The sequence below is a fragment of the Plodia interpunctella genome, chromosome 6 (genome assembly GCF_027563975.2).
Source record: "Plodia interpunctella isolate USDA-ARS_2022_Savannah chromosome 6, ilPloInte3.2, whole genome shotgun sequence".
Classification (NCBI taxonomy): Eukaryota; Metazoa; Arthropoda; class Insecta; order Lepidoptera; family Pyralidae; genus Plodia; species Plodia interpunctella.
Window position 1 is genome coordinate 4,467,051 of NC_071299.1, and position 17,196 is coordinate 4,484,246.

The following is a 17,196-nucleotide window of genomic DNA, read 5'->3' on the forward strand; positions in this document are numbered from 1 at the left end:
TAGCTGGCTAAACATAGGTGTAGCCGCACTTCGGTAATTAACCAACATATACTAGGTACAAAATTTCGTCGTCGACGTTACTTCTGGTGCTAATTTTTGTAGTTTTTAAATGAACAGACTCAAAATTATTGGACCAACCTATTTTGATGAACCGATATAGATTATACTTTCAAGAATACTTAACATAGCCTTCGACTTCTTAAATGTGGACGACGTAGCGGGCGCCCGCTTGTAGATTGGGTATTAAGATAAAAAAAAAAGAGTAACTTATCCAAAAATATATTTTCTTATATACATGTAGGTAAATAATATATCTTCATAAATATCTCTGACCTAACCTTGGCATTCCCTATCGGTAAACACAAGTGACCGATTGTCGACCTCAATTCTTGATGCCTGTCCATACACAAACAACTAACATCGATTAAGGACTAACAAATATTTGGAAAAGAAAATGATTAATTAGGTACCTACATCCACATAACCCTATGTTTATCAACAGATTTTCGTAATAAAATAATACACTTAGGTACGTAATATCATTAAATCATAATAAATCTTAGTTTGGTTAAAACAATGTAAGTACTTATGTTAAAATTGTGATATCGTTAAAAAATAAAATAAAAAGAGAAAAAGAAAAAAAATTAAATGTTGTGTAAATTGGCCCCACATTAAATTCTTTGTTTCTGTAAACTTTTTATTTTCTAGATTTTTTTGATAAAACTGGCTAACCCTATATTTTCCATAATCATATGTACGTTTTTGAAGCTCAAATAAATACAAACATTAACAACAACTAACAACCTTTAACAACACAAGTCTTTGTGAGTCATAATTTTTTGTACTTTGAGTGTAATAAATTTTTTTAAATCAATTAATAGAATAATTTGCCTTTGATAAAAAAGTCTATTTAATTAAAGTATTGCCTATTATTAATAACTACAACTTGATTTAATTGTTTATTTTATAGCGAATTTTTAATTTGAAATCGGTTCATAAAATATTGCCTTTTGCCACAGCTAGCAACCCAAACTGATTGATGTTCAAATTGACTTCTAACGTAACCAGTAACATCAGGATACACAATAATTTATTAAGTGTTCTGGATGGACAATCGTACTTGCAGTGACTGATGGTGGAACAATGTGTGTGGCTTTTGTCTAAAACAATGCATTAATTCCAATGCATTCCAATTATATGGGTACAATACATTTTCATACATTTTATTTGTTAAATGACAATTTTATTGCTTGATCCCTTTTTGCTTGGTATTGTAAGCTTCAGAACAATTTCTAAAGGCAATATCATGAAATTTCAGAGAAAAGCTTCAAGTCTCATGCTATAGTGAGGCTGTGCTGTTGAATCATTCATGTTTCCAGATAAAACCACTTAATCTAAATGCACCACTCAAGTCCCAGTTAAAGATTCTTTCACCAGGTTTAGTTCCACCTGCTCCAGCAATAACAATTAATGGCATAAAGTGTTCAGCAGCATATAATGGATGAGCATCTGTGGCTCCCGGTTGTTGTCGCCAAGCAACAAACCCTTCTTTTCTTTTAACCTCATCTTCAGCAGTACATACTCTATTAAGAAATTCATCAAATTCTTCATTCACAACCTCTCTCCTGTTCAGAGTTCGGAACTCTCTCATATTATGATAGGACATGCCTGATCCTATTATCGCTATACCATCTTTCCGGAACTGATGTAAGGCTTTTCCCAACCTATAATGCTGTTCAGGGTCTTGGTTTGACAAAACAGAAATTTGCACAATAGGGATGTCCGCTTTTGGATTAATTAACATCATAGGAACAAATACTCCATGATCCCAACCTCTTTTAGGATCTAATTTCGAATCTATGCCACTACTTTTTAGTGCTTGTTGCAGGCGATTCGCCAAATCTGGATCACCAGGAGCGTCATATTTATATTTGTAAGATTCTGGAGGGAAACCATAATAATCAAAGTATAGACTATGATGACTTCCTGAGGATATGGTTACAACACTTTCTTCCCAATGGGCAGTCACTAAAATTATACCTTTGATTTGATTTAGGTTAATGTGTCTCTGAACTTCATCGCGCAAAAACTTTGTTAATCCTGCATGGTCTTTGTCTCCTAAAAGTGGTAAAGGACCTCCTCCGTGATTAACAAAGAGAGCGGGTGCTACGACAGCCATTGCCATTTGACGGGCACTGCCACTGAAATATTTTATAATATTCATAGAAAGCAGTGACATAAACACTATAAAACAGATTTGAATGAAAATGGAGAGAGTATTGAGGATCAGCATGTAAATGGATTTAAACTTTCTGGATCTCATAAAATATATTATTTAAAGTTGTTTACCACACTTTTGACAAAATACCACATACAATTACAAAGCCAATATCAGATCTCGAAGTTTTATCAAGTTGGTTAAAAATAAATTCCACTTACAAAACAAAATAGGTATTACAAATCCAATGGAGATTTTCTGCTTGACATGATAAATGTCAATGTCAAAAAGGTATATATTTTGATTATGCACAAAAGAGCATGAAGATATCGATAGGTAAATATTATCGATATTCACAAAATCGCTCATATATCAGTGTAGCAATAGGGAAGACGAACGACGAAAAGACACACATTCGATTAAATTAGGTACACTTAAATGAAAAAAAAGAGATATGTAACAAAGGAATAAAAAATGCTTTTGATTGCGTACAACATAACATTCTTCTTAAACAATTGGAAAATCTAGGGATCCGAGGCTTACCACTTAACTTAATTCAATCATATCTAAGCAACCGTAAACAAATAGTAGTCATTGACAAGTATAATCCTATCAGCAAAACAATAGAGGAAGTCAAATCTGACCAGGCTAAAATTCTTCTCGGTGTTCCTCAGGGTAGTATACTTGGTCCACTCCTATTCCTTATTTACGTTAATGAACTTCCATCCATTACACAACACAAGTGCGTCGTGTTTGCAGATGATGCAACTCTATTCATATCTGATACAACTAAAGATAAAAACAAATTTGAAGAAGAAATCAACAAGACATTAAATAGTACAGTAAATTGGCTTTAAATCTATAAACTTAACAGTAAATTTAACAAAAACAAAAATAATACAGTTTAGAAATTATAATAAGGAACCATATAGTTTAAATATTCATGAAACTAACAAAAAAATTGAAGACGTAAACGAAACAAACTTTTTAGGTGTCAATATTGATTGTAACTTAAATTGGAAAGCGCACATAGATAAAATTAACAAAACAATATCCAGTTACTGTTACGCTCTTTCGATACTTGCTGAAAGCTCTTCAGCTGAAGTTGCCCGAACTGCATACTTTGGAAATGTTTTTCCTTACCTCACATATGGAATTATCTATTGGGGGAATTCTGTTAATGTAAATTCCACTTTCCTGCTTCAAAAAAGATGTATACGCATAATACATAACTTGTATGCAGATGACACATTACGAAATATATTTAAAGAAAAGGGCTATTTAACATTAGCTAATATCTATATACTTGAATTATGTGTATTTGTTCAAAATAACAAGTTATATTTTAGAAAAAAAATGGATCTCAGAGATAACCAAAGAAATTTATATAAAAATGATTTGTATCTTCCCATTGTAAATAATGAAGTGTATAAAAAAGTGCCTATATTTCTGGAATTAACCATTTACCTGTAAATATCAAATGTATCCAAAATAGTCACTTATTCAAACTGAAGCTTAAGGCTTGGTTATTAGACCATGTGTTTTATAATTTGGATGAATACTATGAGTATAATACTCGTACCTTACGAGAATAAATTGGTATGTATTCCATAAATAATTATATTGTGTGTAAAGACAAATTACTTATAAGTTGTTCAAACAGTTTAATTTGTAAGTACTGCACGTACTTATCCATATATAGAAATATAGTATGTGTTATAAGTGTAACATAACGCTAATATTGCATGCCTGAAAGGGTAAACTGTTGAAACTATATGTATTGTATGTGCCACACCGTGTACTACACAGTTACTGCAATAAAGATATTTGAGTTTGAGTTTGAAAAAAACAGTGCGTTGTACGGAGTAGGTATCTATCTCTACCATTGAATTAGTAGGTACTCCGTTTTCTCTCGGCGGACCATCCAAGATGGCGGAATAGTTATTTCTTATGCATTTCTACAATATGGGTATCAAATGTTTGTTGAGACTAACTCGAAAAATAATGTGACGTCATTCTAAATCCTATATGGCGGAAAATCCAAGATGGGAGAAAGGTTATTTTTTTATGCACTTCTATAATATGGGTATCAAATGAAAGGGCTTGTTGAGAGTAAATCAAAAAATAATGTGACGTCATTGTAAATCAAATATGGTCCGCCATAAAAGCTTGTCGTCGAGGTTTGCCTATAAGTATTTTGCTCAATTAAATAGGTACTAGTTTATTTACACAAGTAAACTTCGCGACAATAAACAAAAAACAAACTTCGGTTTATGATGATATAAATTGTGTTGTGTATAATGAGGTTATACTTAATTTGATAATTAAAATTTTAAAGGAACATTTTATTATCTTCTTTTTGGAGTATTTAAATAAAAGCTTTTCTTTAAAAGTTTTTCCCTTTTAATTTTTATTTTCAGGACCAGTTAACCGCATCCCAAAGAAAGTAAAAGTAGCTTCCGTTTATTCATGGTTTAAAAGTGAACGTAAACTCTTAAAAGTGTACTCAAAAGCGACAAAGAGTATCGCTTTTGAGTACACTTTTAAGAGTTCAGTGACTGTACTGAACGTGAAGATAAAAATAGATTTCGATTCAAATATGTCATTTCACGGGTAAAGGTTGACTCTATAGACGGTTTATTATTTTTTATTTGAATAGTTTTTAGGTTGAATAGTTGTTGATTGTGTAAAATAAACATATCCCAATCCCACAATAGTGCAATGTGATGTCAATAGTGTCAATAAATTAAAGAATGATAATAAAGTTATTGTGTTTTACACTTTAATACTTTGTGTTCTGAAGCTTAAGTATTGAATAATCCTTCTTCTTTTCTTTTAAAGTCGCACGACGATTGCGTAGAAGTTTTTTTGGTCTCAAATCTTCGACAATATTGAAAATTGGCGCTCTTCGCGCCATTGGCAATGTTTGTTTACCGAAGTTGTACCAGTCGCCATCTACGCCAAGGTTTGCGTAATATTCACTATTTCATGTGACAGTGAAAGAAAGAAAGAAAGAAACAAATCATTTATTCGGCAAACACATAAAATCCAAACATACAAAAGAGTAACAAATATATATCGAATAAAATATGTAAGCCGAAATGGCGACCAGCTCAGCATAGTGCCATGGTATCAAGCCAAGGCGCTGATTTTCAGCTGGAACCAAATACAAAAGTAGGTATGGTGGCAAAATAAACAAGTTAATATGTACGGAAACAGAAACAAACAAAAACAAACAACAGCAAACAATAGGATTAAACATATGACTTAGGAAAAAATGAAAAAAAAGGAATAAGGATAAATTACATGGAAGCTATGGAAAATATATATATATATATATATATATATATATATATATATATATATATATATATATATATATATATATATATAAAGTATAAATATGAACCTAAAAATAATTCAATGTATTGCCCTCAATTTGCCGCAATAAAGTAAACTCTTTGATGCGTTTACGGAATATTGTGACAGATGAATGTGAATGTGAATGAATGTGATGTAGTGACATGTAGTGATGAACAAGTGGCGATATTGACGATATCGGACACCTGTATAATCATCGATTCTTCGGCTACACTATTAATATATATAATCAGACAATCACGTGTTTTGTGATACAGGGTACGTCTTGTGTCCTTCATGATGGCAAGTGGCAATACTGTGGTGGTGTTGAGATGGTAACATGAAATTAATAGGTAGTGGGTACCTAATTTCATGTTACCTGGAGTTGAGTATTACTGCACATTTATCCCGGCAGAGTACAGTACTGTATGTTAGGTACACAAAAGCTTTGTCGCCTTTTGCTATGTCGATTAAAACGTTTATTTTAGAGTACTTTATTAATCCTTTCATTATGTAAGCATTCGTTTGTGAAAATATACAACAATGTAGTATATTCGGGTGCCGAAATATTGGGAAAAATCGTTTTGAAAATTATGGGACGTATCTCATAGTTTTCGAAGCTTTTTATCTTATGGAAAACGATTTTTCCCTATATTTCGTAATACGTGAGGCGGAACTCACGTTGTAAAATTTCGGAATTCGGTCGAAAATAAGCTCGGAACACTTCACACGTGAAGACTTATTAAAATATGGACTTCATACAGGTAAGACCTTTAGTCAAAATCAAGTTTATATATATCACCAAATAATGCAGAACATAACCTAAAATAATGTTATTGTTTTCAGGATAATCCACTAAACCCTTCCTTTTTCCTTTAAACTCACATCACGATTTCGTAGAAGGTATTTTTGGTCGTAAATCTGCAACAATATTGAATATTGGCGCTTTTTGCCTCTATTGGCAATGTTTGTGTATGGTAGTTATATCAGTAGCGCCATCTGCACTGAGCTTCGCGAAATATGCCCTATTCCATGGATCGAATTGCGATTAGGTCGCAAAGTGGATCGCGTTAAGAGATAATGGTAAGGCTCCTGATATATGGATTTGCTACTTAGGCATTTGCTGAGCGGAGGCCAGGTTTGACCAATATTTTTTTAAATATTTTACTTATGTTAAGAAAACCCTGTAGTTTTTGTTATGTTTATAATTTTGTGGCTTAGATATATATATATATATATCTTCTTATAATATGTTTATATTATAAGAAGATATGATAGCTATTCTCCTTGTGATAGGTTATGGAATTAGTAGGTACCTACTAATTCCATGGATGGGATCTATTAGCTCTCACTATACCTACAGATTTATTTAGCAAGGTGGCAACTCACAGGCATGTCAATGTCATTGCCTACTCTGCATATGAATATTTCGTACATATCTACTACATGTAGATAATATTAAATTTAATATCTCATATGCAGAGTGAGCGCAATTTATGATTTAAAAAATGTCTAAGCCTCTAATTAACATAGAAATTATGTAGAAGTGCTAAATAAAATATATGATTTTTGGTTTGAATTATGTAAAGGGGCATAGAATTCATGAGTCATATTTTAAGGCGTAGTTATTAAAAAATGTTCCTGAGAAGCTGTATAAGAGTAAGACAAACTGTGAATTTGTTCCACAATCATAGAAGATCGATTTCTTCACTTCGCCGAGGAGTAAATTACATGTTCAAAAAGAATTTATTGTTTACTAACAGTATTACATCAGGAGGATGTATGTCTCTTGGTGACCTAATACAGCAGGAAATCGAATATGAAGCTAAAATTTTACCTTTTAGATATGACTGGGCACGAGTAGGTAAAGTCATTCGAAATTATATCTTTGTAAAGTTTATTTACAAATAATTGAAAGAAAATATAATATGTTATTTTTTTATTTTAGCTAGAATGTTTATAGTTGGAACCCTAATGGGGCCTTTGCATCACTTTTATTACACACAGTTAGATAAGATTTTCCCACAATGTAATCTTAAAACTGTTGCAATAAAAATATTATGTGATCAAGCTTTTGCATCTCCAGCTACAATTATCTTTTTCTTCTATGGAATGGGAGTGCTAGAAGAGAAATCATTTAGCAAAAGTACAGAGGAAATAGTACAAAAGTTTAAATATGTTTACTTGGTAAGCATCTTTTTATAGTCATATGATTAAGAATGGTTGTAGCATTTGCAATGTCAATTCAAATTATCAATTTTGTCAATTATTAATTTCCAATATTTTTGTATTGTGTTGTTAATGGCTTTGTTGATAATATGTGTTAAGTTTAGAGTTTCTAAACATGGTAAACTGCAGTAGCAGAGAAGACTTGATTTTTGTGCTGTCCTTGTTATAGTAAAAATATGTTATGTTTACTTCTTTTTCAAATGGAAAATAGTAATACTTTATTTTTTTTTGTTTCAGGGAGATTGTCTATTTTGGCCTCCAGTACAATTTATAAACTTCTACTTTTTACCAACACAATACAGAGTGTTTTATATAAATGTTGCAACAATGGTCTTTAATGTATTTTTGTCATACATGAAACATTTTGACCAACATTAAAAAATGTAGTGTTGGAAATGATTTTAGCACAATTTTATGATCAATTATAATATTATGTCCATATCAAAGTTACTTTTTGGGAGAAAAATATTTTTAAAATGAAGCAAGGTGTTTTACAAAAATCTTGAGAACATGAATAAACTATAATGATTCATGAAACCCAAATATATTATGAACACTCTGCCACTACCATGACTGCTCTGCAAAAGTGACTTTGATTGTAAACACAAATAAAAGCTATCATTAAGTTGAATAGTAGTTAATTATTTATTATGAAAGAATAATGTATTGGTTAAGTTTTGAAATATCATTTCCATATTGTGATTTTATTCCAATTTGATACTACAATGTTGTAACTAGTTGTGTAGATTTAACTATGCAGTTTATTTTGTTGACTTAACAAGATTTTTCTAAATGCTATCACAATAGAATTTGATTGTAATCTCGAAAATAAAAAGGGCCTATTCTTACTTTATTTTTTATTTTTATAAACAATGATTATAAATTCCTATAAATAGCTAAGAAGTATTAGGTATAGAAAATATCATATGCAACTAATTAGAACAAAAGAATATAATGAAGATTTGATAAATTCCACCATCTTATAATTTGATCTATTTAAACATTGATAAGTGGTGCAACAATATTTTAAAGAACATAATTATCATTGCACTTTGCTCATAGTGTGGGATGTTTCTGTATTTACATGTATGCTCATTAGCAGATAAATGTTTCAAAACTTTTAAAATGTAATAAAAGCCAAACTTTATTATATTATTTAGTATGTATTAAATATTTATACAACAGGGCACCACACTAAGGTGCATGCGATAAACAAGCTCAGACATAGTTATTTAGACTATTATATAATCTGTGATTTGATCAAGCAGGCTGTTTAGGCTATCTGGCTGGAGTTTCTGTCATCTCAGATCTCAGTAACTATACTGATTATAAGTTCCTGTCTTTGTCATCAAAATAAACATTTTATAAAATAGACAAAGACAGGAAATTATAATATTAGACACACTAGTGAAAATTACAGTGATAATGCTTTCATGTTTACAGTCTATGAATTATCACAATGATCTTGAATATATCCATTTTACATAGAGTTTGCATATTTGTTTCAATTATCTGACTTTGTCATCCTATCTGATATTGTAAAACCTTATGTAAAACCTTATGTAAACCTTTTTAGCCCCAGCACATTAATCCTTTCTTGTCCCCAGTTTAACTTAATTATGATGTGGTATAAAGTTAGTGCAAATCCAAGGTAAACCTTTTTAGCCCCAGCACATTGTCCAGTCATCCTTTCTTGTCTGCAGTTTAACAATAATCCGGTACAAAGCTAGTGCAGGTCCAAGAGGAAGTCCTAAACCTTTCACTATATCAGCTCGCCTTGCCATACTTACAGCTTGACCATCAAACTCCTGGAAATATTACATTATTATCAGTGTTGGTCTGTGAAAACTACTATACTTGAGTTAGATATAGTGGTATACAAACACATGTGGGACTAGGATTTGAATCTGGAACTTGTCAATCACAGATGGATAGACTTAACCACTGGGCCACCACTATTTCTATTCTATATTTTTAAAGTATGAATAATTGATATGAAGATATATTCATAGGCCATGAACTTACCTGTTCTTTTAGAATAGGTGCTGCTTCAGGCAAATGTTTAATGAAGTATTCATAAACATCCTCAGTTGTCCAATTTGTTATGTCTGGCAAGCTAGGATCTATAGGAACATCATCTCCAAATTTTGAAGAAGTTCTATCAAGCTCATGAGGCTTTAAAAATGGATCAACTGGTGGTGAATTCTGTGAATTATAGTCTATATTGCTGGGAATGATAGCCGGTGAGCCCATCACTGTTGGGCGTGATTCCAAGCAGTTGTTACATTCCCACTGATCCCATGCTTTCAATCTTTCGGGAATTCGAGGAGCATGACAAAGAGCATGATATGCATCTGAGCAAATACTGCAGACAGTCAAGATACCCTGAAAAAAAAGAAAATACTTTAAAGAAAATCAATTTATCAATATATTTTATTATATTAACTGAACAGGGAAGTGGTGACATCTAATTATGTTTCCATTTGATTGACATAGGTTTGCTAACTGTGATAAAGTTTTGTTTCTAAAGGTTCAAATTTAATTAATAGATCAGTCAAAAACACAAATATGTAATAGAATACTTACAGCATCATTTGTTTCACAGCAAACAACACAAGTTTTACAATGTGGGCACTGCCATGTATTATCTGGACGTGGTTTCAAGATACCTGACCCAGACTGGAGACAACTCAAATGAGCTTTGTTATTGCAATCTCGGCATTCCACCAGTCTATCATTTGAACCCCTAGCTTTCTGAATGTGGCAGACAGAGCAAACTCCTCCAGAAGTTTCATTAGGGATAGGCTCTTCAGGTTCTATTTCATCAGCACTACCATCTGACATTTGACCATCAGATGGCGGAGTGCCTTCTTTATCTGGTTTGCTATGACTTGCACCCATCAGTCTTTTCTTGATTGTACTTTTATTTAAAGACCCCACTGGTCTACCCCGTTTCCTTTTGCTTGGCACATTGTTATCTGAAGGATCAAATACTTTTTTAGCCATCTTTCTTCTTTCACCAACTCGAACTCCAGAGTTTCTAGTGCTGTTACTAACATTGTTTGATGATCCACCCCCTCTCTTCTTTGGGCGTCCTCTCATTCTTTGTGGTGATGATCGGCATGAAGAATTCGCCGAAGATGTCATCTATAATTTTAAAGAAAATTTTTACAGAACAAATATTTTAAATTCCATTTTAGAATGAGTTTGTGGTCATTTAAGTGATCAAAATAATCAAATTCATGTTGTTCAATAAATCTAAATAATCTTTCAAATCATAATAAAATACAGCTACATGTGTAGCTTCCAAAATATAACTCAGATGAAAGAACCAATAGAAATTTTATTGAAGAAAAAATATCACCTTGGTATTTGAATCCATATTGTATTCAAATTTAAAACTATCTGAGCTGTCACCATCATGGTCTGCAGGGCCTAGAGCAAGATTACCATTTGGCAATTTCACAAGACTTCCAGATGATAATTCCTTATTGATGATAGTTTCTAATTGTTTCTTTGAGTATTTAGATTCCTGAGATGCTGCAGCCCTAACCAAATCTTCAAAAGAGATTCCATTTTCTAAGAAACTTTGGTCCTGATATATGAGAGTAGCGATTGCTGATGTTATAATTCTCCGTTCACTTGAAGCTGAAGTACTCGCCATTTCTGTATTTTAAGAGCAATCTTCGAAATAATAATATTAGGTCAAGCTGCATGCACAAATAAAAAACTTTATAATCATATACAAATAAAAAATTGTTGTTATTCACAGTATAGGCAGATTATTATATTTAGAACACTTTCACATAAAAGTTATTTCCTAAATAATGTTTTCCTCTACTTACTTTGATTAGATTTTTTTCTCCACTTTGCAGCGTTACGATAGCTTACATTATCCTTGTAGTCAACCTTAAATATGCTCTTCTCTTTCAAACAACGCTTGAGATCAGCTTTGGTGTCTTTAGGTGTTACTTTATAACACTTTAACATAAATTTGCAAATTCGGTATAAATCTGGACGCGATTTACGTGAACGTAAATGATCGATTGCTGCAAGAATCTGTTGTTTATGCTTTATCTCGGACATTTCTGAAATTAATAATTTGTGAGAACAAAAAGCATTGGGATTAGGAAATTTGAATTAATCGAGTTAGCACCTATTTACCTGCCTGTGCAAAATCATGCCGGCGAATTGAATGCCACACTTAGTTACAAAATTTGCACTTTCTTTGAATGTCTCATAAAATATATATCTGAAACACTTCTAGGATAGGACTAGGTTGAAGCCAACCAAAATAAAAAGGAAATTTTATTAATTCCTTAGAACTAAAATAGATAAGCTCAACAAAGCAAACTTAATTTGTCTATGCAAAGGATGCAAAGAGAAATTAAGTTTGTGCATAGGTACTTATTTCTTCTTTGGCAAAGATGTCCTAAACTCAACTCACTATTTTTGCTACTACTAAGTGTAAGTAACCAAACACGTTGGTTTCCGAATCAGGTTTTCTGAAGTCGTTTTCCATGATAGATCTAAGCCTTTTTCACATGGTTAAGTAGGGTTTAGTAAACGCATGGAATTAGTAGGTACTCAAGTACGTACTAAATCCGTGATGGATTTAGTATGTACTTCGAACGGTTGTCGATTAAAAATTAAACATTGTTACTGTCAATGTCTAGTTGATTTGTCAAATTGGTCCAACAGTCAAGTCGATGCTTAGAGTCGTATCGAAGGAAAGATTTTCGGATTTTCTTCCATCCATTGCAATAGATACCCAATACATACCTACCTACCGTTTGGAAATAAATATTTTAGACTATCATATATTTTTTTAAAGCTTAATGCATTATATAAATATTCAAAATGTTTTCTTTTAAAATTTTTCGCTTCTCGTATATTAGATCTTTGAAGTGTATTCAAATATTTTATTCATCTCAACCACAACAAGTAGAAAAGCATGTGGGAAAGGTTGTGAATGTAGCTATAATTGGTGCCCCTAACTCTGGAAAAAGTACATTAATAAATAATATTGTGGAGAGAAAGGTAAGCAGTTATCGAATACCTACTATATAATATATAACATATATCTACTGTTCTTATATTTCGTACGTATAACATACCTAATAGTGTTAAGAATTAATTTTGAATTTTGGTTAGTTGTTGAGTTGAGCTTTGGAAGCCAGGAAGCAAACTGGAAAGCGTTGGGAGAGATATGTATGTGTATGATGTTAAAAATATGTGGACATACCAGCTGCGCCAGGGAAATAAAAAGTTCCTATGTGTATTCTACCTGTGTACCAAATTTCATAACGATTCATCCAGTAGATTTTGTGTAAGAGAGTAACAAACATTTATAATATAGTATGCTCTACCTCTCTTGGTCTGGCAAATATTACATAGTGTGATAGTGAAAAACATTTTAGCTTAAAGTATGCTTTAATTTTAATAAAAGCAAATTTGGATAATATATTTAAATTATGCTAAACTGTAACATTCAAATTCCAGATATGTGCAGCATCCAATAAAGTGCATACTACAACTAAGATGATTCGAGCAATGTGTTTTGAAAATAATACTCAGATTATATTTTTGGATACCCCAGGAGTTGTATCTGAAAAGGAACAAAAAAAGTATGACAAAGCATGAATAATTAAAGATTACTATGAATATTGTAAATAACCAAAATAATAAGAAAAATTTGGTATACTTAACTGAATTTTATAATTTTGAAGAATGCTGCAAGATCAAGCTAGAAAGCTGTAGAATCTATAAGACCTGGATGGCCCTGGACCTGGAAGATTGGAATTACAGGACTAACAATTATGAATAATACATATTTGTGTAGGTCACAGACACAGACAACCTGGAATCAGATGCTCTATTCGTAGCTGAGAAAGTAACTATCACTCAGATGAGAGAGTTTGTCACAGACACAATATGTGGTTTAAGATAATTTATCACATCTATATCCCGACAAAGGAATCTAACATAGACTTGAGTTGTGAATCTCAAAGGTCTAATTAAAACTGTTTCTAGGTTTTTTGGTCAAATTTAGATTCTAATGCAGTCTAAATTCCACCAATAAGCCTAATGCATTCATATTGAAACCTCTCTTTGGTGTTTCCATATACAAATTATAAAAAATAAATAATGATAGGAAATTAGGCACAATGTTTGTGATGGAATTAAATAATATGTTTGAATAGCATAAAATAATTACTGTCAAACCTTGTTGTGTTCAATTATTAAAATTTAATTTTCTTTATTTATTAAATATTTGTGTTATTTTTCAGATATAAATTACCAGCATCTATGATGGGAGCTTGCCATAAAAGCCTTAGATGTGCGGATGTCATTGGAGTAGTGCATGATGTTGCAAACCGTCACACTGTGGATACTATTCATAGAGATGTAATACAAATGTTGGATGCAGTTAAACATATACCTAGTTTTCTGATTCTGAATAAGGTATTTCTAGTACCAATATAAATATAATAAGGAAATCTACTGGATATCCTCATTACACTGCTAATTCAGCCCTTATATTGTGGCAAGAGTTGTTTGAACAATATTGTACCTAAAATATAATTATAAATGATAAAGTGAATATTCCAGGTGAAGTATGGGTCTGGCTGGACTCGATAATAGCTAGATGGTGAAAAAACATTTATTTTTTATATATTTGACCATTTCAAAAAGTTTTACTAAACTAAACAAAGCTAGATTGACAACACACACAAATTATATTAAAAAAATATGTTTTCCATGTTTCCAATACACATTTATATCTTTCTATATTCATAAATTAGTCAAAACTATGTTAATAAAATTATTTAAATGAGTTATTCTTGACTTAAATAAAGGTTTGAAAAATATTGATTGTTTCAGGTTGATACATTGAAATCTAAGAAGCAGTTACTGCATTTAATAAAAAGTTTGACTAACGGTCAAATTGCTGGCAATCCAATACCTCAAGCAAGGAGAAATAAAAATAAGGACAATGAAGAAAACAATAAGGGCTTCAGTAATTTTTCTGATGTTTTCTTAGTGTCTGCTTTAAATGGAGATGGAGTTAAGGAAATAAAGGTTTGTGGTCACATTAAATAATAAATAAAAATTAACTCACCCGAAAGGTGCAACCATGTGTCTGCATTTTATATTCTGTTAGTTTTAATAAAGTGCTGTTCTGTGTGTAACATTTTAGGAGAACCTAAACAGCAGAACCAAAGACTAAAAGCTAAAATGTTACACACTTCTTTCTGTAGTCTTTGGTTCTGCTTTGATAAGCTACTAATAAACAGATATTTTTGCAAGATAGTGAATATTATTTAGGTACTTATGAAATATATTTGCCTTTACATTCCACTTGAAAGGTAAAATAATATTTTTATATATTTTTTTTTAAAATCAGATTTTAATTAAATATAACAAAATAATAATTGTGACTTAGATGTGTAATTTAAATGATAATAATCATAGGATGCTTTGCTAATCTGAAAATTCTAATTAAAATTTGTGTTTTTTAGGACTACTTAATTGGCAATGCGAAACCGGCGTCACTTCAGTATTCACCGGCCGAATGGACCGACCAGCGACCAGAGACTCTTGTAGAAGAAGCCGTGAGGGCCAAGTTTCTCGATTTTTTGTCACAAGAAATCCCTTACAGCCTTAAAACTGAACTAGAATATTATGATAGTACACAAGAAGATAAAATTATTTGTTCTGTTTCTGTTGAGTGTCCGTCTGAAAGGATACTCAAATTAATAAACGGAGCAGGTGGAGGAAGACTAAACCAAATTAAATCCCATGTCAGAAATGATTTAGTAGAACTGTTTAAGAAACTTGTAGTTATTGAAATTAACTTGAAAGTGAGGCATAAGCCTCAAGAATGATATTCATAAGGAAATATATATTCTTTATTTGTAATTACAATTATTTATTACATAAGTAATTATGTATATTTTTTTACTCCTACTTTAACTCCCTATTTCTCTATTTTGTTAATTTAGACAATATATGTATAACTTTCAATAGGTTTCTATGAAAGAGCGCAATTCGGCTCGAACGTCAACTATAAGTTTGATAAAAATAAAACTCGGGATCTGCAGATTACATTAATGTATTAAGTAGATACTCAGAACAAACAATATTTTGTCATACCAGACCATATAGACAGTGAGATACATTTTAAAAGGATACATATATTATTATTTATATGTATTTGTATGTATCGGAAACCCAGTCTAGTTCCCATGGTTGATATCAACCACGGAACCCTACACTGTGCGTTTATTAAATATGGCTACATTTACATTTTGCCTCTCAATCATAATCTGGATTACGACGTATTTTGAGTACGAATACAGAACAAAAGATTTTAAATCTGGTTTAGATGGTACCTACCTAGTTTATTGTTTGCCGCACGGCCTTTGCATACATATCTAGATAGGTTCACATCCATAGGAAATACGTAAATTATGCCATTTTCCCACCGGCACTAGTTCGTTGGAAACTGAGGCTGTTCGGGATGGCATGTGTAAGTAACTAAATACAAGTTGGAGACCGCCATCACATAAACCGAAACTGTAACTGTCCGTAAACAAGTCTTAACAAAGTTGTGCGGTTAAGTTGTAGACAGTCTCTTTAGAGCCCATACAATTCTATTGTTAAGCATGAATGGGTAAGCGAGGAGATAATGTAGGCACTTTTATTTATTGACGATAAACAACAGCTCCCATTTTACTTTGAAATTACTGTAAGATTTAACGTTTGTGATAAAATTAGGTACGTGGCTAAATAGTGATTGCATTTTTATTACAAATAAATATCTAGCATACTTTTAAGTAGTACCTATTCGTTGATTCGTGACAGGTATACTTGATTAGACATGTATTTTTTAAAAGCCCCCGGAACCGCGATCTGTCTACTTTTCTCATCACTCTACTTATCTAACCGGTTTGCTTCTTTCTGCTCTAATTTCGTTCTAATAGATACGATTTATTACTAAGGTCCCAGATTATAAAATAGGTAGGTACCTACATAAATAAAAAAAAAATTAATAGGCAACCATTTTTTTTAATATGAGTATTATAGAATGGTTAGGTATAAGACGGACAAATGAAAGATTTAATCTTAGTACATCAAGCACTCCTTCTCGGAAATGTTGAAATCCTTCCAGAGTAAAAGCTTTTAAGCTCTCGAGTCACAATTACTCATGTGCTCCTAAAAATTCTCGCCGTCCGCGTTTTAGTCGGCGCGGCCTGCCATCGAACAAAAGTTTCGACTGCGTATGTAGATGAGCTCCGTACCGCACTCGAATCTCGATCCACAGCGGGAATATGTAATAATATTGGATTTTATAAAGAATGGTATTTCTCAAAGTTACATTTGAA

At 31.9% G+C, this 17,196-nt stretch overlaps 4 protein-coding genes across 9 annotated transcripts; 2 read left to right on the forward strand and 2 right to left on the reverse strand.

Annotated features, from left to right (window-relative positions):
- Positions 1-263: 263 nt before the first annotated feature.
- On the reverse strand, positions 264-2,520 carry LOC128670830 (uncharacterized). Of its 3 annotated transcripts, none has more exons than XM_053746830.1 (2): positions 2,440-2,520; positions 264-2,201 (listed from the first exon to the last, which is right to left on the reverse strand). In XM_053746830.1, exon 2 carries the CDS (start codon positions 2,183-2,185, stop codon positions 1,364-1,366), a length of 822 nt encoding a protein of 273 aa, XP_053602805.1. In that variant the 5' UTR covers positions 2,186-2,201; positions 2,440-2,520; the 3' UTR covers positions 264-1,363. The 3 variants fall into 3 exon arrangements, with proteins under 3 accessions (XP_053602805.1, XP_053602803.1, XP_053602804.1); XM_053746828.1 differs by having other exon boundaries at positions 2,350-2,485; XM_053746829.2 differs by having other exon boundaries at positions 2,376-2,481.
- A 4,551-nt stretch (positions 2,521-7,071) lies between these two features.
- LOC128670656 (mpv17-like protein 2) lies at positions 7,072-9,300 on the forward strand. The gene is made up of 3 exons (XM_053746495.2): positions 7,072-7,442; positions 7,527-7,765; positions 8,045-9,300. Exons 1-3 carry the CDS (start codon positions 7,214-7,216, stop codon positions 8,183-8,185), a joined length of 609 nt encoding a protein of 202 aa, XP_053602470.1. The 5' UTR covers positions 7,072-7,213; the 3' UTR covers positions 8,186-9,300.
- Positions 8,650-12,267, reverse strand: LOC128670654 (histone-lysine N-methyltransferase 2D-like). 4 transcript variants are annotated; one of them, XM_053746488.2, is made up of 6 exons: positions 11,972-12,267; positions 11,653-11,895; positions 11,172-11,473; positions 10,394-10,954; positions 9,833-10,192; positions 8,650-9,615 (listed from the first exon to the last, which is right to left on the reverse strand). In XM_053746488.2, exons 2-6 carry the CDS (start codon positions 11,891-11,893, stop codon positions 9,469-9,471), a joined length of 1,611 nt encoding a protein of 536 aa, XP_053602463.1. In that variant the 5' UTR covers positions 11,894-11,895; positions 11,972-12,267; the 3' UTR covers positions 8,650-9,468. The 4 variants fall into 4 exon arrangements, with proteins under 4 accessions (XP_053602463.1, XP_053602464.1, XP_053602465.1 ...); XM_053746489.2 differs by having other exon boundaries at positions 11,976-12,172; XM_053746490.2 differs by lacking the exon at positions 11,972-12,267 and having other exon boundaries at positions 11,172-11,517; positions 11,653-11,791.
- Positions 12,268-12,506: 239 nt separating this feature from the next.
- LOC128670655 (uncharacterized protein) lies at positions 12,507-15,755 on the forward strand. The gene is made up of 5 exons (XM_053746492.2): positions 12,507-12,847; positions 13,310-13,434; positions 14,098-14,272; positions 14,693-14,890; positions 15,331-15,755. Exons 1-5 carry the CDS (start codon positions 12,668-12,670, stop codon positions 15,694-15,696), a joined length of 1,044 nt encoding a protein of 347 aa, XP_053602467.1. The 5' UTR covers positions 12,507-12,667; the 3' UTR covers positions 15,697-15,755.
- The last annotated feature ends 1,441 nt before the right edge of the window (positions 15,756-17,196 follow it).

Coding starts and splice junctions, on each gene's coding strand:
- LOC128670830 (XM_053746830.1), bottom strand. CDS start 2,185: ATGGCAATGGCTGTCGTAGCACCCGCTCTCTTTGTTAATCACGGAGGA.
- LOC128670656 (XM_053746495.2), top strand. CDS start 7,214: ATGTTCCTGAGAAGCTGTATAAGAGTAAGACAAACTGTGAATTTGTTC. Junction 7,443..7,526: donor ATATGACTGGGCACGAGTAG/GTAAAGTCATTC, acceptor TTTTTATTTTAG/CTAGAATGTTTATAGTTGGA. Junction 7,766..8,044: donor AGTTTAAATATGTTTACTTG/GTAAGCATCTTT, acceptor TTTTTGTTTCAG/GGAGATTGTCTATTTTGGCC.
- LOC128670654 (XM_053746488.2), bottom strand. CDS start 11,893: ATGTCCGAGATAAAGCATAAACAACAGATTCTTGCAGCAATCGATCAT. Junction 11,474..11,652: donor GAGAAAAAAATCTAATCAAA/GTAAGTAGAGGA, acceptor CTTAAAATACAG/AAATGGCGAGTACTTCAGCT. Junction 10,193..10,393: donor GCTGTGAAACAAATGATGCT/GTAAGTATTCTA, acceptor CTTTTTTTTCAG/GGTATCTTGACTGTCTGCAG.
- LOC128670655 (XM_053746492.2), top strand. CDS start 12,668: ATGTTTTCTTTTAAAATTTTTCGCTTCTCGTATATTAGATCTTTGAAG. Junction 13,435..14,097: donor TCTGAAAAGGAACAAAAAAA/GTATGACAAAGC, acceptor GTTATTTTTCAG/ATATAAATTACCAGCATCTA. Junction 14,273..14,692: donor GTTTTCTGATTCTGAATAAG/GTATTTCTAGTA, acceptor TGATTGTTTCAG/GTTGATACATTGAAATCTAA.